Below are 26,722 nucleotides of genomic sequence, written 5' to 3' on the forward strand. Positions count from 1 at the left end.
TGTATGAATCTATGTTGAAGAAAACAGCCATAGCACAGTTATGTTTCCTATGTCAAATTCAAATGGGAGTAGTTTTCCTTAATGCATTCACACTATATTTTCTCCTTACTAATTCTCTAGGGAAAACATTGATTCCAGGTTTTAGTCTCCAACCTAAAGTGCTTAATTTCTTTGCTTTCTGTACTTGTTTTTGTAGTTTCTATGGAAGGATGAGCTGTTGAATTACAATGTTCAAGAGCATTGGCAATAGAAGCAGGAGGAGGCCATTCAATCCTGAGTCCTTTCACTACTAATAAGATCATGGCTGCTTTTTTTTAACCTTGGTGCCACTTTCCTTCACTAACCCCAAAACTCAAGCAGCTAGGATATACTCCTATTGTTTTCCAAAATTGGTGGAGGAAATAAACCTTTTAAATGGGCAGTGACAAATATCAAGCTTGTCACCATTGAGGAATGTCCAAATTTCTGCTGGAATCCAGTCTCAGGAAGCATGGAGTTCAGCACCCTTGGAGCACAGGATCTTGCACAAAATTTGGGAACTCATCCTTTCTCAGATGAAATTGATGGCCAACTTTATAAATACACCTATGTACAGCATCCGATAACAGGCACACAAGAACAGATATACCCTTTTCCATAAATACTGTTACACTCTGCAGTACAGCTCAGATTAATGTCATGCAAGCTCAGATTGCTGCCATCAATACTGTGGTTACAAGTGTTGAAAGGTGCCTCAGGATTCACCCTCTAAGTACCAGTACATTGCATTAGGACTTAATAAGGACTCCCAAATCTGCTGTCCACCATCAGGATAATTCATTTCCTGCCCTTGCCTAGAGTAGGCCCAGAGGTGCTTCAGGTCATCCTCTTCCTTCAGTGAAAATCAGCAGCCTTCCACCAGTATCCATGCTGTAGTAGGATAGCATTCTGCAGGAGCAGAGGACAGGCAAAGACACATGGAAGGAAGCACCAAAGAAATGGATAAGGGCAATTAGCTTAATATTATATTCAAGATGCTACAACAGAGGCCAAGAGAACAGTAACATGATCTGGCAGATGAATTAGACTTAAGATCACTGGTAATGAATTTGGTGATTCTTCATGCAGACCCTGGGATAAAAAGAGGCAGTCTAGACTGTCAGCTCCTTTCATCCTCCTGCATATCTCTCATCCAAAAGGAAGAGTGATCCCTTCAAAGATCTCTCCCTGCAGCTTGTAGCATATCATCACAGTTCCTCCAAAGCAATCCACCTCTAACACTTCTTGTGGTAGAATGATTCTCCTTGTATCCAAGTTGTGCATGAATTTATGGATTAAAAACAGGGATCATAAACCATGACAGTAGATAGATATTGCTACCTAGTAGTTACCCTCTAGTTTGCTATGGTGGCTGCAATACTGCGGACATAACAGACATTGCCCAATTAAAGGATTGGCCAGGAAGCAAGTGCACTGGGCTACGTGATCTGCTGCCCAGCATCACACAAGCTAGATAATGAGGAATTGCAATTCCTTCCTTACTTATCATGACACAAGAGGCCATTCAACCCATCACATTCAGGTTGCCTGCCAACCGAGCAATACCGTCAGTCCCATTTCCCATGGCCTGGCAACTCTCTCTCACATGCCCATTAACTCTGCTTTTTCTTCCCCCTTACGGTTTTGGTCATGCTAGAGTTAGTATGCACCACCTGTAAAGCTGTGTGCAGTCAATGTCACTTTGCATCACAGAAGTCTAAAAAATCTTGACAACTCATGTACACCGTCTCTTGACTCTGCAAAGAATGAAATCAAGCACCTCTCGGTGAATAGAACATCTGAATGAACTGCTTTAAGCAACAGAGAACTGTAAACAGAGAGCTAATACTAATATTTCCACGACCAACCTGGAAAGTATCAGATGCATTAAAAAAAATGCATAGCTGTGGTCACCTTTGAGCTATTTGCAACAACCCTGACTCCAAGGTAAGAGTTGTGGCTATAACAGATGGCAGATTTCTGTGCCGATATCCTTGAAGCAGAGCTATCTCCAACATTCATCATCACTGAGATTCAGGCTCACAAATTGCTCCCCAAATGAATATGGTCTTCTGGTGAGTGTCCTTTTCTTCCTCCTCCACCTTCTAGCAATGTATTATACTTTGAGTATTCTTCGCTCATTGTCTTAGTCAAACTCAATTCCAAGAGGAAGACCTGCTAATGCACCCAGATCTAGATGTATCAGATTTGTACAGAAGTCAAAGAGATACACAGCAGGGAAACAGGTCCTTTGACCCATTGAGTCCACACTGACAATCAATAATCCAATTGCACTAATCCTATATTAATCCCATCTTTAAAAAATTCTCCCCACATTCTCAACTCCCCCCAGATTCTACACATTCACCTATACACTAGTGGCAATTTACAGTGGCCAATTAACCTACCAGGAGAACGTACAAATTCCACACAAGGTCAGTGCCTCCAGCACTGAGAGACAGCAGCTCTACTCGCTGTGCCACCTGTCTTGAAGTCAGCAAAATACTTCAGTATCTGCCACAGAAATCCTTGTAGACTTTTGAAACTTGATTATGAAAGCAGCAAAGGCACATAGGACTAGTAACAGCCAGAGAAATAAACCAGCCACTAAACCATCAGCAGTTGATGATCCTCTTAAATTGTACTAACAGGGTGGTGGAGTTCTTTTCGCTGATTAGACGATGTTCAACGATGTGAATTTACTAGAGGACTGTAGTTGGAAAAGTGATCACTAACATGGCAACACTGGCATCAAATCATCAATGCAACTATGATCAGGCTGTTCTGCATACTTCCAGCAAACCTTAACTGCTTTTTAAAATGGGCAACCAGCTGAACATGTGGCGACCACAAAGGCAGACAATATCAAGTCCAATTTCTTAGCCAAAATTTTTTTTCCGTAGTGCACAATAACAAGGAGCTGTTACCAGTGAAAGGAAGAACAAGCAAAGGAAAATAGGTATAGCAGTAAACTGGATTATTTTACAGCCTGGCAGCTGCTATTGAAGCTTAAGTTTCCCAAATGGATGTAGGATACCATTGTTGTCTCCTCATTGAACAATTAAGTGCATTCACATACACATTTGTGCAGAATAAGTGCAGAAATCATCTGGAATTGAGTACTTCACCTCCTATTAATGCTGTACAAACAGCAAAAGTTAGGTTTATCCATCCCTTTGGGTCTTTTAAAGAAACCTTCCTGCACTGCAACAATTAAAGGAACAACTTCAGTGGGGAAAAAAAAACAACTTCAAGAAATAAAGGCATGCAAAACAAACATACCTTACTGACAAGGAAGTCTGTAGCTTCAAAGTGCCGCCCATACATTTTTGGAGATTCTCCAGGTATAGGTTCTATTTTAACACAGACCTCTTGACCTTTCCTGGCAACATCAACTTGTTTATGATTCACTTCTATACTAGTAACAATTCCAATATCGATAAACTGAAAAAAGGACAAATTGTTATTAGTTTCCACAGCAGACAGGATAACAGCAAAAGGGTTAACCTCACAAGAGGCACTACCCATTAAACAAGGTGCCCAAGGCAAAGGTTTGCTTTCTTGATCTCTGATGGTATTAAATAATTGGCCATTAATTCGCATTCAATTGTCCTGGTATTTAATTAGGCATGTTTCCACAAACACAAACTAAAAGTCATGTAGACAGGTTGATAAACAAAGAAATTGAAATTCATAGTGTTCTTTTGGTGTTAAACAAATGCATTAAGATGTGAAACTTGTCTAAACTCACATTTTTTGAAGGAACACATATTGGGGTGCCTTGCTTCAGAAGGCCAGCTTCTACTGCAACTCCTATTACAATTGGATCACGAGAATTAAAAATGAACTGAGGAATAATTCGCAGTTTTGAAGGAAAAACTGCTATATGCCTAAAAAGGAAAATTCAGACATTAAAAAAAATCATGGGAGAACAAAATGGCAAAGGATCAAGCTTACAAAAATCTCTCTTAGTTGAAAGTTCATATGCACATATTCAAGACAATAAGTACCCTGGTAAAAGAATATGGACATATTTTGCAGTAAACAATTTCTGAGTCATAGCCCTTAAAAAAAGGAACAAAGCCTTCATGATGGAAGCCATCATAAAAATCTAGATTATATGAAAGAAAAAAACTAATGATTACGTAATATCTTTCAGTATATATTTAGCTGTCATGAACTTACTTGAATTCTTCTTGCTTTTGTTTTTTGTAATCCTGTCTGTATTTTGTGAAAGCATCAAATAAATGGTAGATAATTTCTGCACTGAAGATCCGGACTCCAAGTGTATCAGCAAGCTCCTGGGAATCGCGTTCAATCTTCACATCAAAAGCAAGAATGACTGAATACCTACAAAGAAGTTAAACACAGACCAATCCATTATACAAGACTGAACATTAGCAGATAACAGAGCACAAACTTTGTACTTTTACTAGAAAGGGAAGTCACATCATTGACACCTCGTCCACTATTGTGCTGGCCATAGCTGCTCTACTTCCTGCCCTCTGCCCCCATTCATCCACGATTCTAGTTATTTGACCTCCACACTATGTTCCATCATCTTAAACTTGTAAGCAAACCAATTTCTTTTTAATTCTAGGATTATATTCATATATTTTGAGTTCTCCTACTAATATGAAGAGACTTTTCATACAATCAACTTTAGGGAATTCTCCTCAAGTTTACATAATTTCTCAACAAAGCTTATTTACTTTCTTCCAGATGTCACCATGATGAAATATCATGGAACTTTCTTCAAAGCTAGTACAGCTTTTCTGTGATGCATAGTCCAAAATCTAATTCAAAGCCTCCAAATGAAGTCTTTCCAATTGTCTATTTAGATGCAATTGTACTTGATTGTACTTGTGTCATAGCAGGGATGACATAAATGACATGCAAAGATCGACGTTGGAACCCAAATCCTAATACTTGATTTATGAAATGAAATGTAAGGACAAGGTCATGTGGTTGACAAGATTCCACTAGAAGCAAACAATAAACTGTTAAGTGACTGCATCAACCACCACAAGTCGTGCTATTGTGGGAAGGTTAACGGGCCAACAGCTCCATGCATTCAAAAAAATGCTGTAGAATATCAATGTTGTAGGCAATCAAGTTTTGTCATAAAGCTAGTTATGTATGGTTTGTTAAATTAGCACATACAAGAAAAAGGCAGTTTCAATAATTTAGCAAACCAAAAGGAAATAAAGCATTCAATATTCATTTAATACATCTGCATCATGTTGTTATATTACAACGAGGTCTAATATTCTTTAATTTCTTGGTGACAAAATAAACATTTAGAACACAAGCATACTCCAGTCACTTTAAAAAAAACATTTAAACTCAGTTCTGAGGAACTGTTTAGAATCAATAATTAGGGAAGAATCAAGAACTCCAGGGTTGAGTTCGTAAAGAGCCAGCAGAGCTTTGTGGCCTTACTGAAACAAGAAAAATTCTGATTGGGCTTGGCAGAGCAGGTGCAGGAGAGATGTTTCCCCCGGATAGCTGTCAAAAACCAGGGGTCACAGATACAGAAAAAGCAGATAGCATTTCAGACCTTGAGGGCTGTGGAGACTTAGTCACTGATTATACTGAAGACAAAGATTGGTAGATTTTTTTTAGATATTAAGGAAATAAAGTGATATGGCATTGGTGCAGAAAGTTGTACTAAGGTAAAAGATTAGCTATGATCTTATTGTATGACGGAGCAGGTGTCAAGGGTCAAATGGCCTACTTCTGTTTCTATTTCTTTATGTTCTAACTTGCATAAAATACTTATTTTAAAAAAAGTTATAATCTGGAATTCACTGCTTGATTGGATGCAGGACACAAAATTCATCAATACCTTCAAAAGGGTTAGGACTGAGAGATAATAATTAAAGAACTACGTGGGCAGGTTGGAGGAACAAAGATCAATGGGATTACTCTATTGAGATCTGACATGAGCTCAGCCATGTGGCCTTCTCCTGCCCCATAACAATTCCATGATTTGAGAAATCAGGGATATTTTTTCTTCATTATCCTGGGTATATTACCGAAGATTTATCTACTAGAAAGCCATATTTGAAGCTATTGGGAGATGTGAAGGGGCAAAGGGCTTCATTCTGCTTAGTTTTTATGTTCTAACCTGCACAAAATATTGGATTATTGAACAAAAGCATTGTTTGACACTTACTGAGGATCATGTTCAAGCATTGCTGACGATTTCATCACATCTTTTTTATGGACAGGTCCAATGTTAATTCCAGCATACTGAAAAAGAAATGGGCTTAAATTTATCATTGCTGAAGTCAAATCAAAAGAGAGACTGACAGTCACATTATGATTAATTCACTGGACAAGAATCATTGTTCTGTACACAAAAGTTTGAACTCTGGCATGGCAACTAGGGAATTTAAATTCAAGCAATTAAATCTGTCCAAAAAAATTCTGGTTCATTCATGCCTTTACTGGAAGGCTATCATCATCCTTATCTGGTTTGGTTTCTGTGCAGCCTCTGACTGAATGCTAGCTTTATACACAACAACATAACAAGAAAGAATAGATTTTGAAAAAGGAATTTAAATTTCTAATACATACTGGCACATTTGATTGTCGAAGGAATTCTAAGAGTGCCTCCAAAGAGCCCAGTGTAGAAGCTTGTACATAAACACCCTTCTCCTCCAGTTTAATAGAACTCAGTGTTTGCTTCAGTTCATGTTCTAGCTCATCCTGTTAACAACAGCATAACAAAGCTATTATATACCAGTCATATTTATACATTGAATGCACAAAGATAACTACTGAAGTTACAAAAATACAGATCTTTTCAAAAAAAAAAAAATCACTATTTACCTCTTTTTCCAAAAACTTTTCCCATGATGGTAATGCAAGTTTTTCCTCTAACTATATACCAGTTTCTATATAGAACAAAGCTGTATACCTCTCAATATTAAATGTCAATTACAAGGTAAAATCTAAATACATGGTCCTAAAGAAAAGGCTAAATAGTACTTGTCAATTTACAGCTTGCATTCCAGAGGAGAGAATTATGAAATTAAACACACTGGACATCATCACCTATGTTCTTGATAAGGGGCCAGATGGTACTCCATTGAGATTTGCTAGCTATCCTCTGCTCCATTTCAACTCAAATGTGCTATGAAACATGAAAGTCAGAGAAGAGCACAAGGTCAGATACCACTGCACCTGGCCTGCTACTCTACAGCTGGATCTACCATCCTAGCCAATGGAAGAAAACAGGGGAGAGTTGCTGAATGCATTCAGCCTCACAGCTCTGCACCAGCTTTGGCTAACACAAGCATGATCCTATTCATTTGAATGGGCTCTCTGAATGAAGTGCAGGATTCTTCCCCACTGCCTCGAACTTCATAGTAATCATCATGTTTTTAACTTATCAGTACTCTAACATGTCCAGAGTTGTTTTTTTTATAACAATAATTTAAGCAATATTTTAGCCTACATGAGGGGTTTTTAAATACCATCGACTATCAGACTGCAAAATTTCAAGGGTCAGCTCTTGTATCCTTAGCAGGTTAGTGTAGGCAGATGGGGACTGAGTTCAGAATAATGAAAAAACTACAACTTGTTTAGTACAATTAAACACCTAGGCAATAAGTTACCAAAAAAATGTGAAGAATTGATAAGCAAAACTAAGAGAATCCAACTAAGTATTTGTCAATTTAATACAGGAAAGCAGCCAATTTCCAAGGCATCAAAACTGCCTTAAGGAAAATATGCATGGAGGAATATGACAGACACTTCAAACACAAAACATCATGCGAGTACATCAGTTTTTCTATAACTTAATTTTTCTGTTACAAATCTTTAATTTGGAGTATTATAGCATTGGTGAGTTAATAAGCTATTTATGATGATAATAAAAACATACTATTGTGCAAGATTAAGAGATTTCAGCAAGTTCTTAAAACTTAAGCAAACTAATTTTTAAAGTATCTGCTATAAAAACAACAGAAAATGCTGTGAAATACTCAGCAGGTCAGGCAACATTTGTGGAGAGAGAAACAGAGCCAGCATTTCAAGTCGATAACCTCTCATCAGAACTACAAAATGTTAGAGATCGAATATGTTTTATTGGTATTGGTTTATTATTGTCACTTGTATCGAGGTACAGGGAAAAGCTTGTCTTACAAACCCATCGCACAGGTCAATTCATTACACAGTGCAGTTACATTGAGTCAGTACAGAGTGCATTGATGTAGTACAGGTAAAAACAATAATAGTACAGAGTAAAGTGCCACAGCTACAGAGAAAGTGCAGAGCAATAAGGTGCAAGGTCACAACAAGGTAGATCGTGAGGTCATAGTCCATCTCATTGCATAAGGGAACTGTTCAATAGTCTTATCACAGTGGGGTAGAAGCTGTTGCAGAAAGGGAGTGTTGAAAGAAACTTGGGGAATGTCTATAATAGAGTGGAGATGAAGAGAGAATGAGTGACAACAGGTGATGGTTCCAGCTGTGTCAGAGTAATGAAGACTTGTTAATCACAGCTGATCTGTCTGGAGGAGGAAGAGGGGCAAAAGGAGAAAAAGGAAAAAAATCTCATGCTGGAAGTTAGAAATACAAAGCACTACAGTTGGTGGAAATCTTAGGTAAAACAGAATACTGGAAATTCAGGCAGGTCAGGCAGCACCAGTGAAAAGAAAAGTTATAACTTTACAGGTTGATGACCTTACATCAGAAGTGGCCAGATTGAAGATGTGATGCTGTTCAAGCTGACTTTGGATTTTGTTGGTAGTGCAAGTACTAAGAGTGGGAATGGAGAATTGAAGTGACCAAGTAGGTACTGTATAATGTTCCAACTAGGCAAGACTCAACAACGAATTCAACAATTTCAGATAACCAGCCCTTCCAGATTATCAGAAATGACCCATTCTGATGAAGTGTTAGCAATCTGTAACAATGTTTCTCTCTCCACAGATGCTGCCTGACCTGCTGGGTTATTTCCAGTATTTTATATAGAACATAGAACAGTACAGCACGGAACAGGCCCTTCGGCCCACAATGTTGTGCTGACATAGCTATTCCCTCCTACCTACAGAATGCCCATATACCTCCATTTTCCTCTCATTCATGTGCCCATCCAAGCCCCTCTTAAAAGCCCCCAATGAATTTGCCTCCACCACCCTATCAGGCAACACATTCCAGGCATCCACCACTCTCTCAGTAAAAAACATAACCCTCACGTCTGTTCTGAACCCACCCCCCTCACCTTAAATGCATGCCCGAAGTCTGGTGAAGTGTTGCAAAGTCCAAAGCCAATGTTGTTCTGTAACTGACCGCTGTGGAATGTATTGAGAAGACACACCAATCGCTTTTCCCTCCCTGCCTGAACTGGGTGTTCAGCCTCTCCTATGTGTGGCTCTTTCTACTGATCACACACCCGTGGCTCACCAATTCAGAATGTATTAACGTGCAACCCCTCAGCTACCTTTGCTCAGAGACATTCACAATGCAGATCTCACTTCAGTCCCTTGGTCTTGTGTATAGCATGGCTTCTTTTCTCTCTCTCTCATAGATTATGTACAGAATATTGTGATTGCCCCTATCAAATATCACTGAGGTTGAATAGAGCTTAACTTAGTCTTTTGTTACGATTGATGATTAGAGCAGCACATATATTTCCCATCATTACTAAATTACCGTCACATCTGTTACTATTTAGTAGATTTCTTTTTCCTTGAATACTGCCACAAAGAAAAAAAAAATGTTTGTCCTGGAAACTGTACTAAGCTCTTTGAGAGGACTACAAAGTATTTGCTGCTGGTTGGGAAATTTGATACTGACATTGGGATTTGATAACATAAGCTCTTGAAAAAAAAAATCACAAAACACATTTTATTTCAGATTTCCAGAAACTGCAATGTTTTTTTTAACTTCACAGTTCCAGCATGTTTTCTTTTCTGTTTACCTCTCTCCTCCATTCATCTCACCCCATTTCCATCTGCTTCAGATTAGCTGCAACTACCAAGCCTTCATCACCCTCTCTCAGGCAGCAATACTATAATTTTTTTTTATTCACAGCATGGTAACGGGCTCTTCTGGCCCAATGAGTCCTTGCCGCCCATTTTAAACCCAAATTAATCTACCCGTACATCTTTGTAATGTGGGGGGAACCTGAGCACCCGGAGGAAACCCACGCAGATACGGGAGAACGTACAGACTCCTTACAGACAGCAACGGGAATCGAACCCCGATCGCTGGCACTGTAATAGCGTCGCGCTAACCGCTACGCTACCGTGCCGCCTACAACTTGTGTAAATCCCCTGCTCATGGTCTCCATCCTATCACAGACATTCCCTTGTCCCTTATAACCCTCTCTCCCTCCCACCCTTGCCAAAAACTTAAAATATGTTTGATTTGTAATTTTTCCCAGTTCTGATAAAAAGTCCTGAAACATCAACCTCGTTTCTCTCTCCACTAATGCTAGTTGATCATTTCCAGCATTCAGTTATTTCAGATTTCTAGCATCTGCAGTTACAGTGTAGTCCCACACTGTGGCAGTTCACCCTTACAAAATTCACAAATTACTACCAAAAAAAATTTAAGACACTGAATGAAAATTCACTCTTTTGGAATTTATGTGAAAAAGTAAAAATAAATAAAACGTATGTACGGAACTGAATTAGTTTACAGCTGGAGGCCACTAAAGAAATTTGCTTTGGAAACTCACAAGGCAATCTCTTCTATTGATACTTGTACAATGATACTTTATTAAACAACGTAATATTCATTTCTCATTAATTTCTCTTCTGCCCACAATACAATCAGAGTTCCCTTGCTTGTAGACTGCATACCCATGAGGGATTACTGTCAAAAAAAGCTTCCAGTAAGAAAGCATCTCCACGTATAACGTGGGATTCAATGGGTAAAAAGGGTTTGCATTATTGAAAATCATGGTAGAGTCTTCTAGGAATACAACCTTTCCGTATCATGGGGCTACACTGTATTTTCTTTTCAAAATGGTAGAGTTGTCAAGTAACCAAAATTCAGACCTTTAGAACAGCAATTTCATCATCCTTGTGAGCTATTAATAGTGGTAAACCTGCAAGCGATTTCTCCAGATCTTTAGCAAGAACTTTCACACCTTGTGCAGCCCAGACCTCCTTCTGCTTCTCATATTGATTCTGAGAAAAAAAAACACATCACAAAATCATTGAAAAATCATATTTAATAATCCCATGTTCTTTTCTGGTAGATTCAGGTGCAAAGCAGGCTACAGGCAAGAACAACTCAAATTACATTGCAAATTTCCTTCAGCCCATTTCAGCTCAACTGTTGACTTACTCTTAAAAATGAGAATCAGATTAATAAAAGTGTTATATGTTCACTTCCAGAATGGATCCTAGAACAGGAGTAATCAGAAACAGTAACCTGGTTTGATTTCTCCCCACCCCCCCCATTTTGAGCTCCAGTACCATCTAGACTGAAGTCTCTGTATCCATCAAGGAAGCTCAGTTTCTATCTGTTTAATCAAATACCGAAGAAATGTTCCTGTAATGCAATTTTGCCAAATCTGCAAGTTGCAAAGTTCCAATTTTTTCACACCGTAAACTGTCAAGTGTTTTCATTCAAAAACAAATCTGAAGCTTAGAGTTGTGAATCAGCATAAAAATACTTTAACCTACAACTCCTATAGTGAATCAATTTAACATTAAACATTATGAATTTTGGCTAGTTTTATTGTCTTAGTCATCCCAACCAAACAATCTACTGAATGAATTTCTTTAGAATGAGTTCCTTTTCTATTCCCGATAAATGTAGCAATGTACCCCTACATCCAGCTAGGGTTAGAGCAGTTTAATTTATTAAAATATATAATTTTTTTTAGCATTTTTTGAAACAATTCCCACTCTCAAATTTCATAAAGTAAAAAGTATGCAAGCCACAAAGATCTACTAAATTTTGTGTTCCAAGTCATCCTGGAACTACATTTTGAATATCACATCCTTCTGCTTTCTTAGCTGATAGTTTATTCAGTTTCCAAAATATTTTTCTTCTAACAAATACACATTTAAAATAAAGTTTCTAATGAATATGAAAGATCCATTCCATTTAATTTTTATACCCTAATGACTATTCACTTAACTTTTAATTCAATGGATTCTGGAGATTAAAATCTACTATTTATTTGCAGTTCATCCTTAAGATTATTCTAGCCACTCTTCTCCCCATCATGATCAATACAGATGCATTTTTTGGGGGGTTTTGGGGCAGTTATCAAAACTGCATGCAATAACTATTTCTCTTCATTGTGCAAATTGCATATGAAAAAAATTAGGAGTTTTACTTAATTTATTAATTAGATATTTAACAAGAGACAGTCTTTTTTTTAAACATAAACTTAAAATTCATTCATACAAAAGTTAAAAGCCTTAAGCACAGACAGATTGTTTTCAGCTCAACAAATACCAAAATGGATCAAGCCTCTGCTGAAAATTACTTCAATGGATTTTAAAAACGCGACATGAAATTTGGCGTTTCGTTGGGATGTTGCTTCAGAGAGCTTTTTACCATTCTATTGTATGGGATATTACCACCATAAAGCCATATAACTAAATGTTACAATAATACCACTCATCAATGTAGCAAGTCAAACACCAGAATCAGTATTAAAAATCTGTACTATTTTCCGTACCTTCACTCGCAATTCTTTGAGAGGTGGTGGTAACAAAAGGCCTCTAATCTGTGTAACTATAGGACCTTCAACTCCAGGAACAATAATTGTATCTCCTTCCTTCATATTACCATTGATTAGAATCACATCAATTGTTGTCCCCATTCCTGGAAGAGCTTTTACCTAAGAGAGAGGGAGTACCCAGAAAAGGCATTAAATTTACTGCCTATAATATACATTTTGTAGTTTTGCTATTCAGCAAGTTCTATTTTAGATCCTAATATTTAACCTTCAATTAACACCACATGTTGACTGGTCGTTTGTTAGCATCACAATGCTGTTTGTGGTAGCTTACTTATGCATAAATCAGCTGTGTTTTTGCATTAGATCAGTGATAACACTTCCTTGGCTATAAAATACTTGAGATTCTTTAAAAGGATATGAAAGCTGTTACTTAAATGCAACTCTCTCAACTTTTCTTGTTACTGGGCTCCCCCTTCCAAAAACCCATTCATACACAATGTAGCACTAGTTTTATGATTGTATGCAGTCCTCTGATACTTCACCATTTTTTACAAGTCACCTTAGATACGAGAATCATTAGAGAATCAGTCAGATATTGTCTGGCATGGGTCTTGATTTGACAGCACTAATGTACGGTGCATTATTTCCTTTATCTGTGCAAATCATGCGCTGAAATTTAATTTGGGCTTGAATTTTAACCTTCAGAGGTGAGATTGCTGAATTAGACACAAGCTCCAGTAAGACAATGACATGCCTCCTTCAAATATCAAAGTCAAAAAGTGAATTATTCCTTTATTTCATTGGCTGTTTATGGTACTTCATTGTAAACAATGTCATACCAGTCCAAATGATTGTGCTTCAGAAATCCTAGGATATAAAATGGTTTAGTAAATCCTCAAGATGTGATATGGCACGATGTAAATGCAAATTTACTTTGAGCACCTTTATGGTTTTTCTATATTAGGTGAACATGGACACTTCCTCATGTATATAAAATGTTCATTTTCCATCAAATATTGATAAATAATACTCAAAGCAAACAAACACAAGTTGGTTACAAGTAACAAATCTGGAAATACACAGCATTTGTGGAAAGAGAAACAGAGTTAGTGTTTCAGGTTGATGACTTTTCTTCACAACTTGAGTCATCAACCTGAAACATTAACTCTGTTTCACTCCCCAAATATTAGCTGATTATTTTTCCCTTTCTTGGGGAAAAATAGTTAATGAGTGGGAGAGTCTAGGACCAGAGGGCACAGCCTCAGAAATAGAAGGGCATCCATTTATAACAGAGATGAGGAGGAATTTCTTTAGCCAGAGGGTGGTGAATTTGTGGAATTCAGTGCCACAGACAGCTGTGGAAGCCAAGTCACTGGGTATATTTAGAGCAGAGGTTGATAGGTTCTTGACTAGTAAGGGCATCAAAGGTTACAGGGAGAAGGCAGGAGAATGGGGTTGAGGGAGAAAAAAAAAATAAAATCAGCCATGATCAAATGGCGGAACAGACTCGATGGGCCAAATGGCCTAATTCTGCTCCTGTGTCTTATGGTCGTGTTTATGGATAGAGGGAAACAGTAGTGTCTGCAGCCAATCCAATTAAGATCAGCTAAGTTCATACAAACAGCAGCTGAACCTGTGATCTTAATAGGCAATATAACATCATACCATAGCTCTAATTGAATACACCAAACAAATCAAAAGACTACAAAAAAAAACCAAAAATGATTCACACTACTCAAAACTTGTGGTTGCCATGGTAAGGACAGTTTCATTGGATGGAGGAAAATAAGGTATTAGTTTACTTGTTTTATAAATATCACAAGTTTCACAGACAGTTGCATCATTTTCTGATTTTATATTCACCATTCTTGGTTATAAAATAGGAGAATTAAAATCAGGATAAACTGAAGACCACACATTTTACCCAGATTCAGTAAGCTAGCGAGAAGAAAAATTTATATCAAGTAAATGACTCAATGACTCAAGTACTACATACACAATGAAATGTTTTTCAGATTGAATTAAGACCAAAATGAGTACAGATTCAATTCCTGGTCTTAGTCATTTAACCATAGCAAGGAACACTAATGTCCCAATATATTCAGGTTTAGTAAAATGTGAGAAACAAGTCTCCTACTCCAGATTGCAACCCAGTTATCCTAACTGTAAAATACACCTATGGTGCAAAAAACAAATGTGCTTGGTTGCGAATCCACAAAGTCAGCAGCAGCATGCTAACATTTAATTTTCTAAACTCTCAGATGGCAAAAAGATATTGCATCAAGATACCCAAGAGCTGTCTGTGGCTTTGCCTCTTATAAATAAACTAACAAAGAAAGTGTGCTGCTTTATTAACTGCAATGACTTTTCTGACAATTTTTAGTTTAAAAGTAAATTTAGAATCATCCAGCTATAATAATGCTTATTTCAGTTTTATCATAGATTTTGAAAACTTACCTCCATAACCTGAGCTCTTAGTTCCAGAGAATATGCTAGTCTCTTTGCAAGCATAGTCTGAGTTAACTCTACCAACAGTGCAATAAGATTCCCCATACCATCTCCAGTGTGAGCTGATGTTGGTACCAATGACAGAAACGTACGTGGATCCTTGTTCTCAAAGAATAATGAGGCATTCAGACCCTATGAAACAAATTTTTACATTGTGAACTAGTTTAGACATTAGGATTGAATAACTTCACCATAACTAAAGTGGCATACTGATGATAATTAAAACACTTCAAAAGAAGTGAGCTCCAATGGTATTGCTCACTGAATCGTAACATTTGCTGATTCTTTGTAGAAATTCCCTATATTTCAAGTTCAAAAACAATGAAAATTGCTTTCTTTTCCATCATTGATTGCTCTGAAGTGGCACTGAACAACTTCTATAACCTTTGAACTCTCCGAACCTGTAGCATTGTTAGTGCTGAATTTCAGGATTTGAACTAATGAAGGAATTGCAACATACAGTCATTCTGGGTTGGTATGTGATTTGGGTGAATGCAAAGTGATGTCATCTGACAATGGCAGTCAGGTATGTGTTTCTATGGCCACAAAAGAGACTCCAGGTTGGTATGTTGCCTCCCTGATGCTAGGGTCATGGATGTTTAGCAGAAGCTGAAGGGCATCCTGAAAGGGGAGGGTGTACAGCCAGGGATCATGGTACATGTAGGTACCAATGACATAGGTAGGAGTTTAGGGAGCTAGGTAATTGTTAAAAGAGCAGGACTCAAAGATTGTAATCTCTGGATTGCTTCCAGTGCCGTGAGCTAGTGAATATAGGAATAGCTAGGTGAGATCAATGCTTAGCTGAAGGGATGTTGCAGGAGGATGGTCTTTAAATTCCTTAAGTTCCTCCATTAGGACTATTTTTGGGGAAGGTAAGACCTGTACAAGCAGGACAGGTTGCACCTTAACCAGAGTGGAACCAACATCCTTGATGGGAGGTTTGCTAATACTGTTGAGGAAGGTTTACACTGAGTTAGCAGGGGAAGGGGGCTCAGAGTAGCTGTTTAGATGGAGAGGTATGGTTAACCTAGAGTAGAAATAGTTAGGAAGTCCAGTAGACAGAACAAGTGAGTAAGTAAATATCAAGGGAATTCAAAGCTAAACTGCATCAATTTTAATGCAAGTAGTAGATGAACGCAAAGCTTTGGTTGACATGGGCGGGGGGGGGGGGGGGGGGCGTGGTCTATGATATCATTGCTGTCATTGAGACACCACACAGCAGCTGGGCTGTCAGCAGGGATGCTTTTACAGACAGCAATGCAGCACAAAAAGAATAGTCAATACTACAGATTAATAACTGGAAGTCTACATAGACCTGTTAAAGTTAATAGTGTCTGATTAATTCAATTGTTATTTGATAAAATAACACAGAATTTTGAGGGTACTATCGTTGATGTGTGCATGGACTTGGAAGGTTTGACCAAGTTCTGCATAATAAGCATCATCAAATCCATAGGATTAAGGCCACAGCAACACTATAGTTACAACACAAAAGGGGCAGAAAACAGTGACTGGTGTGAATTATTATTTTACACGGAGTGAGGCATTCAATGGTATCGACAGTCTGGTGAAACAAGCAGATGTGTGGCAGCCAAAATTTGGTACAAAGAAGTGCAAAATTAAATGGTATAATTTTAGATGCTATCCAGAACCGACATCTGGACATGGACTTTTGGTGGTGGATGAGAATGTTGTTTAATAAATGATACAGAATTCTTAGTTTTTGGAATATACAAAAATCAAGGAAATTATGCGAAGTTATTTTAAGGCACTGGTCGGGATTCCACTGAAGTGGCATTCAAATCTGGTGCTCAGTTTCAGAAAAGAAGGGGTACCACAATAATTTACCAAAATAGTACTAGACAAGATTCTGGAAAATTAGACTGAAATAGAGCAAAACAGGGGAAAGTAGTTTCCAAAAGCAGAATGATTAACAGCCATGAAATATAAAAGGCACTGGCATAAGAACCAAAAATTTCAATGTGATTTTATAAAAAAAATGAGTTATGTTCTAGTTTGCAATGCCTAAAAGGGATGCTGGAAGTTGAGTTAATGGGAATATTCAAAAGGAAAGTTGATATAGATTAGTAAAAAATTATGGAGGCCCACGAGGGAAGAGCAGGAGAGTCTAATTACTTTAATAGCTCTACCAAATATCCAGCACTAGCACAACATACAGAGTGGTCCCTTTCTGTGCTGCAGCATTATTTGATTCCACAAATGAAAAGTATTACGCTCAGACAAGCAAAGGTTCCAAATAACAAATTCAAAAGTAAAATACTAAACCAAAACGCTTCGGGCACTACCACCCCACATTGTTTAAAAAAAGATACATAATAGAAACAAATCTCAAACCTGTTGCGCAAATTCCACAATAGTAGATTTGGCTCTCTCATCAAATTCATCTTTTGTATTCTTTTTCTGCTTCTTCAATGTGGCAACTACATCTGTATCTGGACTCTTCTTCCAATCATACAATCTGTCAATCTTAATTTTTTTAAAACAAAAACAATTTCAGAAATGAAGTACTACTTCAACTGTAATTATGCCATGTACCCACATTTAGTAATACTAGTGGTGGAAAAAAATTCCCAACCTGCCAAAAATATCTTTATTTTTAACTTGAGATGCAGTTTAATCCTGCTGGAGTTGCATATTAAATATCAACATATGGGTGTACCGAGATGTCAGACACTTGCAAATAGGCCTCCCAGCTCACACAAGATTTAGTGCAGACAAAATAAGTTTCCTTTCATGTCACTTCTACTTCTTGACAATTTGTGGAAGTACTAATGTGGCAAGCCATGTGTAAATTCTAGAGGGACTCTAATGAAGATGGGCAGTGTTACTTTCTATGAAGTAACACAAATATATTAAGAAAATAATATTCACACCACTTTGCAGAATTGAAATAACAGAAATCTCAAAGGGCTGCAAAGCTGGAGAACATTAGAATGCTGAGGGGGGCCAGACCATGGAGTTTGAAAACATGCATTAAAATACGACGAAAAAATTGCCTTCTTTGCTAATTTCATCTTTCCATTTTTTGAATAGAAGAAATGGGACTAAAATCAGAGAAGAAACAACATTTATGTTACAAACAATCTCAACTTTCATAAAAGTAGTAGCCTAGCTTACTTTTTCCATTTATTAAAGTCATCACTCACCTTATTAAGTGCAACAATAAAAGGGCATTTTTTTTCTTTTAGCAGGTTAATAGATTCAATGGTCTGGGGCTCCAATCCATGCATGATGTCAACCACAAGGATAGCAATATCACAGAGAGAACTTCCTCTATTTCTTAAGTTACTACAAGTGGGGAGAAAACAACAGTGACTTCCATATAGAGAATCTCTAATTTAAGAGCATGAAATTCATAACCGTCCAAGGCAGCACACTGGCACAGTTAGTAGAGCTAGTTGCCTCACAGCTTCAATGAGCCAGATGCAATGTCTGTGTGGAGTTTGCAGGTTCTTCTTGCAAACACATAGGTTTTCCCCCATATGCTCCAGTTTCCTCCCTCATCCTAAAGATGTATGGGTTCATAGGTTAATTAGCCAGTTTATATTATCCTTTGGTATAGATAGATGGTACAATCTGGGAGGAAGTTTATGGGAATAAGAGGACAGCAAATAGGTTACGGTAATGAATATTGGGAAATGGGATTGCTCTGTGAGCTGGCATTGATTTAATTGATCAAATGGCCTATGGCATCAAGAAATATGAAGAATATGAAATACAGTTGGAATCATGAATTAAGTAAACATGCGGGGAAGGAATTACACACAATATTGTATTGGATAAATCATTGCTTCACTGATGAGATAAAATCATTAGATGCTGAAGATATTAATCATAAGTACTAGCAGTGAAATTAGGAAAGAACAATTAGAAATAAACTCCAGTGGCAAAGAAACAAAAAAAACCTACTTAATGATTCAGATATGTTAACAGATACACATCATTTATTAAAAACTTGCACGAGTACTGAACTTATCATCTGAATTATAACTTCTCTGCAATCATGGAGGATTTGCAGTAAAATGCAGATAAGTATTCATAATGAACATGTTATCCGAGCCAACAGACCGGCTGTACTATGCAAATTAATTTCATTAAAAGGCAGAAAAGAAATCTTATAGGACATAACTGAAGGCTTGAAGTTTATTGAACTGCTAATGAGTTATAATAGATCCAATTCTTCTCAATTTTAGGACAGCAATTTCAATTTCAATCAACCTTGATATAATGAATTTATACATTTATTATTAAATCAGAAAAATATTAAGGGCTACCAAAATGTTTTTGATGTTCAAGGTACTTATGGAAAGAGCAACTCTTTCAATTTCTTCTGAATGGGTTAACTAAACAGATTTCATTCCATTGATGTGTGTAGATTCAGCATAGTTAGCAGTTGAACTCATTGTATGCCAAAACAGACTAGTTAACATCCAACATTGCCAGAATATCAGTGCTAATTTAACTTCATTGCATTATACAGAATCTAGGTTTCTTTTCAAACATTGTTCCCATTCTAACCTCAAACACCAATGCTACACTTTTACAATGGATGCTTCTTTGCTCATAATAGGTCCATTTCTGTGTTACTTACATTGTTTTTTTTTAAGAAAGGAAAGAGAACATATTTACCTGAAGGATTCATGGCCTGGTGTATCTATGATCAGCATTCCTGGTATTTTAATGGTATCTCTGTCAAACTAAAAGAGTTACCAAATAATGATTATTTCTTTAAATATTTAATGAATTCTAATTGCAGATAAATGGGAAATTTCACTTACACTATGTCTAAGTACTATAGAGGAAATCTATTCTAATTCTCACTTCTTACATACTTACATTTTTCACCATCTTAGTTTGCTCCTTGATCGTTTCAAGAGGAACATTGGTTGCACCAATTTGCTGAGTTATACCCCCTGCTTCACCATCCTGGACATGGGTATGACGAAGCTAAGGATAACAAAAAGGGCACAATGTACATAAAAAGACTCTCATTAAAAATCTTCCTATCCAAACATTTCTTATCTATGAACCTCGCTTTCTATACCAGTATTCATCATGGAAATACCCCAGTGAATATTTCATCAATGTTAACTGATGAAACAATTGAGAGACTGAAAATACCTTTTAAAATTTTTCATTCAGTATTTCTAATCCCAGTAAAGGAAATGTTTAAGTGTTCAAAACAAGACTAAATGGATGTTCACAATTACAATTGAATCTACTAAATTTCCTGTGCAACTCTCCATCTTTTCACAAGGTCATTACATTTTTAGAGACATAAGAGACTGCAGATGCTGGAATCTGGAGCAACAAAATCTGCTGGAAGAACTCAATGGGTCGAGCAACATCTGGGGTAGGAAAGGAATTGTCCTTCCAGCAGATTATTTGTTGCATCATTACATTTTTGTTTTAACCTGAAAGCCTAAGTTTGTGCTTAGTCTGATAGCTCCAAGATTCATAGCATAAGAAAGCAGTATGCACTATTTCTCTGATTGCATCATTAGCATTTACCTTGCTGAATAATATTGACGAAGACAGAAGCATATTAATAAATTCTACTGAATTATTTTAGAAAAGCTGGAAGAAAGATTTCAAGTGACATAAGGTAAAATTTATGTAGAGTGTTTATTTTAGAGTTGTTTGTTTCATATATGTATGCATACATGCAATTTTCATAAAAGAAAACTTTAATTGCTGTTGGTCTGCAACAGGTGCATTAGCACTTGAATACTAGCAGGCACTCTGATGACAAGAGCAGTGACAAGTACATGGGCACACCAGCATGAATACCAGTGAGGGACACCACAGAACTAATCTATTGATGCCCACAGTTGCTTCAACCAATTCCAGTTTCCTAGTTCCATCTCTGCTTTTCATACTCAAAATTGGTGGCAACCTCAAATTTTGTGATGACACATGTAGTATACCAATTAGTACTTCCAGCATTAAATGTATTGTTCCTTAATAGTCTCTCATCAACCCTAGCCCCTTGATTCTTTTTGTTTTAATAAAATGCATTTCTTCCCCCCACATTATCAGCTGATGTTTTCTCAAACCCTCATTTCCTTCTTAAATTCTTCTTTGCAGTGTATTCCCTCTACTTTCTATTATAGTATATACTTAGTTATCATAAATTTTCATTTCCTCTTTCATTTTGATTTCAATATCTTTAATCATCCAAGGTGCTTTAGTTTGGAATACCTTTTTTCTTCCTAACTTGTCTAAACCAAATGATACTGTGAGCACCACGTCACACCAACAAAATTGAATCTTCACTTGTGTATGCCAGACGACAGGAGGAATACCACTATCTGCAGCAATGGGCTTCACACTCCAGGAAAGATTTAAGACAATGGAGCACATTCAGATTTTGCCAAGATATTGCCTGATACAAGTATAAACACCAGTAAAAATCCCAAAAGACCACTTAACAGTTAAATCAACTCCTAAAATTGACTCCATGTGCAGTGCCAAAGGAGGTCAGTAACTCGCACACCGAGTTGCAGTACACTCATTTGCATGCTGCAACTCTGCAAACGCAGGATCCATTTTACATACCTTATCCAAAATTTTGGTTTTCCCAGTGTCAACATGTCCAAGAACACAAATAACTGGTGCTCGCAGTTTTTCAGTATTTGCATTCATGGCATTTTCTGCTCTGCGTTTCTGAGAAAGCAAAGAAAACGTTTTCAAAATTTAAATCAAACAACATAACAAGAAAATGCACATATAAATACAATTATTAAAATTAATTGCAGAAACACAAGTCACTCTGCAGATGAACTAAATCATGGCTGACTTCTACCTGCCTCATAGCGGTTTTATTTAATCCGTACACAAGGCCATTGAGATGCCCATTCCAATCACCCCGTGAGATGGTATGCCACCCTGCACCACAGCAGCATGTTGAAGGTACATCCATAATGCCACTAGGGATTATGATTTTTGACCCAGTGACAATAATGGGATAGTCAACATGACATATGATTGGAGAGAAATGCGAAGGTGATAAATTCACATGCAGCTGCTGGCCTTGACACTGGTGATAGAGGACATAGGTTTGGATTGTTCTGGAGAAGCTGTCTTAAGTATTAGTATTTTGTGAGAAGCCAGTGTGCAGGCACGGGAAGCTGCAGCAACGGAAAGAGTGGAGAGTCACCTGACCTGGTGAGCTTTTTTTCTCTCCCCTTGCTTGGGGTCTTTAACCATAAGAGAGATAGGGTCTAGCGGAGTGGGCTAGAGTCACAGTGGGAAATTAGAGGCTTTGAGTCAAGAGGCTTCAACGAGAGGAGGTTGAAGCAAACCAACAGGTAAGAAGGGCAAGTTTGTCCTTTTCTATTTCTGCTTTGGTCTTAGGGTCCCTTAGTACGGTGTAGGCAGGATAGCAGAAGTGGCAGTGGAATGCTCCTCCTGTGGGATGTGGGAATTCATGGAACTTGATGGTCTCCCTGATGACTACACCTGCAGGAACTGCAGCCAACTTCAGCTCCTGAAAGACCGGATTAAGGAGCTGGAGTTGGATGAATTAAGGATCATCTGGGATGCTGAGCAGGTTACACTCAGTGTGCAGGATTCAGGTAGTGGGTGGGTGAGCACCGAGAGAGGTAGGGGGAAAAATGAGTCAGTGCATGGTCCCCCTGTAGCCATTCCTCTCAACAAGTATACCCCTTTTGATACTGCTGAGGGGGATGACCTATCTAGTCAAGGCAACAGCAGCCAGGCCAGTAGCACTGTCGTCAGCTCTGAGGCTCATAAGGGAAGGGTGAAGTCAGGCAGAGCGATAGTCATAGGGGACTCGATAGTTAGGGGGACAGATAGGAGATTCTGCGACTACAGAACAGACGCCAGGATGGTGTGCTGCCTCCCGGGTGCCAGGGTCCTTGATGTCTTGGAGCAGTTGCAGAATATTCTTAAGGGGGAGGGTGAGCAGCCAGAGGTCATGGTGCACATTGGTACAAATGACATAGGCAGGAGAGGGGTAGAGGTCCTGCGCAATGAGTATAGGGAGTTAGGAAGGAGGCTGAAGAGCAGGACCTCCAAAGTAGTAATCTCTGGATTACTCCCAGCGCCACGAGCTAGTGAAGGAAAGAACAGGATGACAGCACAGACAAATGAGTGGCTGGGGAGATAGTGCAGGGGGCAGAGTTTCAAGTTCCTGGATCATTGGAACCTTTTCTGGGGAAGGGGTGACCTGTACAAGAGGGAGGGTTGCACCTGAACTGGAGGGGAACCAATATCCTGGCAGGGAGGTTTGCTAATGCTACTGGAGAAGGTTTAAACTAGTTTCACAGGGGGATGGGAACCGGAACAACAGGTCAGTAAGTGAGGGAAACAGGCAGGAGGGCTGATGTCAGGAAATGTAGTATTAGGCAGATTCCTAATAACAGATGTGATGGGACAAATGGTTGAGATGTTTGTACTTTAATGCAAGGAGTATTATGGGCAAGAGTGATAAACTTAGAGCATGAATCAGAACATGGAACTATGATGTTGTGGCCATTATTGAGACTTGGTTCAGGGAGGGACAGGAATGAGTGATCGATGTACCAGGGGTTTGAAGTTTTAAGAAGAATGGGGGGGGGGGGGGGGTGTAAAAAGAGGGGGAGGAGTTGCAATACTAATTAGAGATAATATATCAGCTGCACTCCACGGAGACATAATGGAGGGCTCGGACACAGTCTATTTAGGTAGAACTCAGGAATAGGAAGGGGGGTGTACTATAGACCTCCCAATAGCCACAGGGACATTGAGGAACGATATGCAAACAGATTAGGGTAAAAATTACAGGGTTGTGGTCATGGGAGACCTCAACTTCCCTGATATAAATTGGGACCTTTTTAGTGAAAGGGGGTTAGATGGGGCAGAATTTGCTAGCTGTATCCAGGAGGGGTCCTTAAATCAATATGTTGACAGTCCAACAAGGGGAGAGGCTATTTTGGACCTGGTATTGGGTAATGAGCTTGACCTATCAGTGGGTGAGCAAGTGGGGAACAGTGACTACAGCTCATTAACTTTCAGGATAGCTAGAGATGAGGATAGGTATGGGGCTAGTGGGATGGTTTTAAAATTGAAGCAGGGTTAATTATGAAGGCATAAGACAGGAACTAGGTAGAGTAAACTGGGAACACCTTTTTGCTGCAAAGCCCATGTTGAACATGTGGAAAGTGTTTAAGGATCAAATACATAGGGTACAGGATAGGTATGTCCTGATTAGAAGGAAGGACATGAATGGCAAAATAAGGGAACCTTGGATGTCCAGAAGTGATGAACTTAAGTCAAGAAAAAAAAAGGACAAGTATGTAGAGCTTCGGAAGTTAGGATCAGATAGAGCACCTGAGGACTATAAAGAAGATAGAAATGAACTCAAGAAAGGAATTAGGAAAGCCAGGAGGGGCCATGAAAAGGCCTTAGCAAGTAAGATTAAGGAGAATCCAAAGGCATTCTATACCTACATAAGGAATAAGAGGACAATGAGGGTAAGAGTAGGACCACTTAAGATAAAGAAGGGAATCTATGTTTGGATGCAGAGGATGTGGGTGAGGTTCTGAATGAGTATTTCTCTTCAGTGTTTACCCAGGAAAGGGATATGTAGGATGCAGAAATTGAAATGGAGGGTGTAAACATATTAGGGCATTTAGAGGTCAAGGAGGTGGTAGTGTTAGGTCTCCTAAACAGTATCAAGGTGGATAAGTTCCTAGGGCCTGATGGGATATACCCCAGGTTACTGAGGGAGGCGAGATAGGAAATTGCTGGGGCCTTGACCAGCATCTGTGTGTCCTCTTTGACCACGGGTGAGGTCCCGGATGACTGGAGAGTGGTTAATGTTGTTCCTCTACTTAAGAAAGAAACAAGGGAAAATCCAGGGAACTATAGACCAGTGAGTCTCACATCAGTTGTAGGGAAATTAGAGAAAATTCTTAGAGATCGGATATACAAGCATCTGGAATCCAATGACTTGTTTAGGGAAAGCCAGCACGGCTTTGTACAGGGCAATTCGCGTCTTACTAACCTGGTTGTGTTTTTTTGACAAGGTGACGAGAGAGATTGATGAAGGTAGAGCTGTGGATGTCATTTACATGGACTTCAGTAAGGCATTTGACAAGGCCCCACATACAGGTTAATCAAAAAAGTTTGGATGCATGGGGTCATAGGAGAATTGGCTGTGTGGATCCAGAACCGGCTTGCCCACAGAAGACAAAGGGTGGTGGTTTAAGGGATTTATTTGGGCTGGAGGCCTGTGAGTAGTGGTGTTCATCTGTACTGGGACCTCTGCTGTTTGTGATGTACATAAATGACCTGGATGAGTGTGTTGATGGCTGGGTTAGTAAGTTTACAGACGATACCAAGATTGGTGGAGTTGTGAATAGTGTAGAAGACTGGCAATGGATACAGTGTGACATAGATCAGTTGCAGATGTGGTCAGAGAAATGGCAGATGGAGTTTAATCCGATAAATGTAAGGTGTTGCACATTGGTAGGACCAATGTCAAGAGGCAGTACACTCTTAAGGGCAAGACCCTTAACAGTGTTGAAGAGCAGAGAGACCTTGGGGTGAAAGTCCAAGGCTCATTGAAAGGTGCTACACAGGTAGATAGGGTCGTTAAGGCAGCTAATGGAATGGTTGCTTTCATTAATTGAGGTATTGAGTATAAGAGTCAAGAAGTTGTGATGCATCTCTATAGAGCTTTGGTTAGGCCGCATTTAGGGTATTGCGTGCAATTCTGGTCACCTCACTGTAGGAAGAATGTCGAGACTTTGAAAAGGGTGCAGAAGAGTTTTACTAGAATGCTGCCTGAATTAGAGGGCACGTGCTGTCAGGAGAGGCTGGACAAACTTGGGCTCTTTTCTCTGGAGCAGCAGAGGCTGAGGGGTGATCTGTTGGAAGTGTATAAAATTATGAGGGGCATAGATAGGGTGGACAAACAATATCTTTTTCCCACTGAGCAATCCAATACCAGAGGGCATGCATTTAAGGTGAGAGGGAGTAGTTTCAGAAGAGACATGTGGGGTAAGTGTGGTGGATGCCTGGAATGCGTTGCCTGATAGGGTGGTGGAGGCAAACTCACTGGGGGCTTTTAAGAGGGGCTTGGATGGGCACACGAATGAGAGGAAAATGGAGAGATATGGGCATTGTGTAGGGAGAAGGGATTAGCTATGTCGGCACAATATTGTGGGCTGAAGGGCCTATTCTGTGCTGTACGGTTCTGCGTTGTGTGTGTGTGTGTGTGTGTGTGTGTGTGTATATATATATATTTACACCAGTAGCAAGGCTACAATGTTTAAAGTGGTGGATCAGGCACAAATCAAGTAGCTGCTTTGCTCCGAAAGCTATTGAGCTTCTCGTTTTTGCTGCACTCGTCCTGACAAATATTCTATCACATTCTATAACATGTTTCATTGCCAGGAGAATCAGAATCAGTCTTTATGCGGCTGGTTCAAATAAGTTTCAGATCAATGATGACCCCCAGGATATCAAGACTGTAGAATTTGGCAGTGGTAAAGTTGACAAATG

At 38.7% G+C, this 26,722-nt stretch overlaps 1 protein-coding gene across 1 annotated transcript in view; it reads right to left on the minus strand.

Annotated features, from left to right (window-relative positions):
* The window catches only part of eif5b (eukaryotic translation initiation factor 5B), a 56,411-nt gene that overhangs the window by 2,432 nt on the left and 27,257 nt on the right, over positions 1-26,722 (minus strand). Inside the window, exons 11-23 of the mRNA XM_052026385.1 lie at positions 21,770-21,877; positions 20,048-20,158; positions 19,841-19,908; positions 18,358-18,499; positions 17,546-17,677; positions 15,140-15,322; positions 12,680-12,841; positions 11,037-11,168; positions 6,601-6,732; positions 6,197-6,273; positions 4,204-4,368; positions 3,770-3,908; positions 3,301-3,462 (exon numbers count right to left, since the gene is read on the minus strand). Of these exons, the coding sequence (XP_051882345.1) occupies positions 3,301-3,462; positions 3,770-3,908; positions 4,204-4,368; positions 6,197-6,273; positions 6,601-6,732; positions 11,037-11,168; positions 12,680-12,841; positions 15,140-15,322; positions 17,546-17,677; positions 18,358-18,499; positions 19,841-19,908; positions 20,048-20,158; positions 21,770-21,877 (1,713 nt within the window). The remainder of the gene's footprint in view (positions 1-3,300; positions 3,463-3,769; positions 3,909-4,203; positions 4,369-6,196; positions 6,274-6,600; positions 6,733-11,036; positions 11,169-12,679; positions 12,842-15,139; positions 15,323-17,545; positions 17,678-18,357; positions 18,500-19,840; positions 19,909-20,047; positions 20,159-21,769; positions 21,878-26,722) is intronic.

The sequence above is a fragment of the Pristis pectinata genome, chromosome 11 (assembly GCF_009764475.1).
Source record: "Pristis pectinata isolate sPriPec2 chromosome 11, sPriPec2.1.pri, whole genome shotgun sequence".
NCBI classification, from domain to species: Eukaryota; Metazoa; Chordata; class Chondrichthyes; order Rhinopristiformes; family Pristidae; genus Pristis; species Pristis pectinata.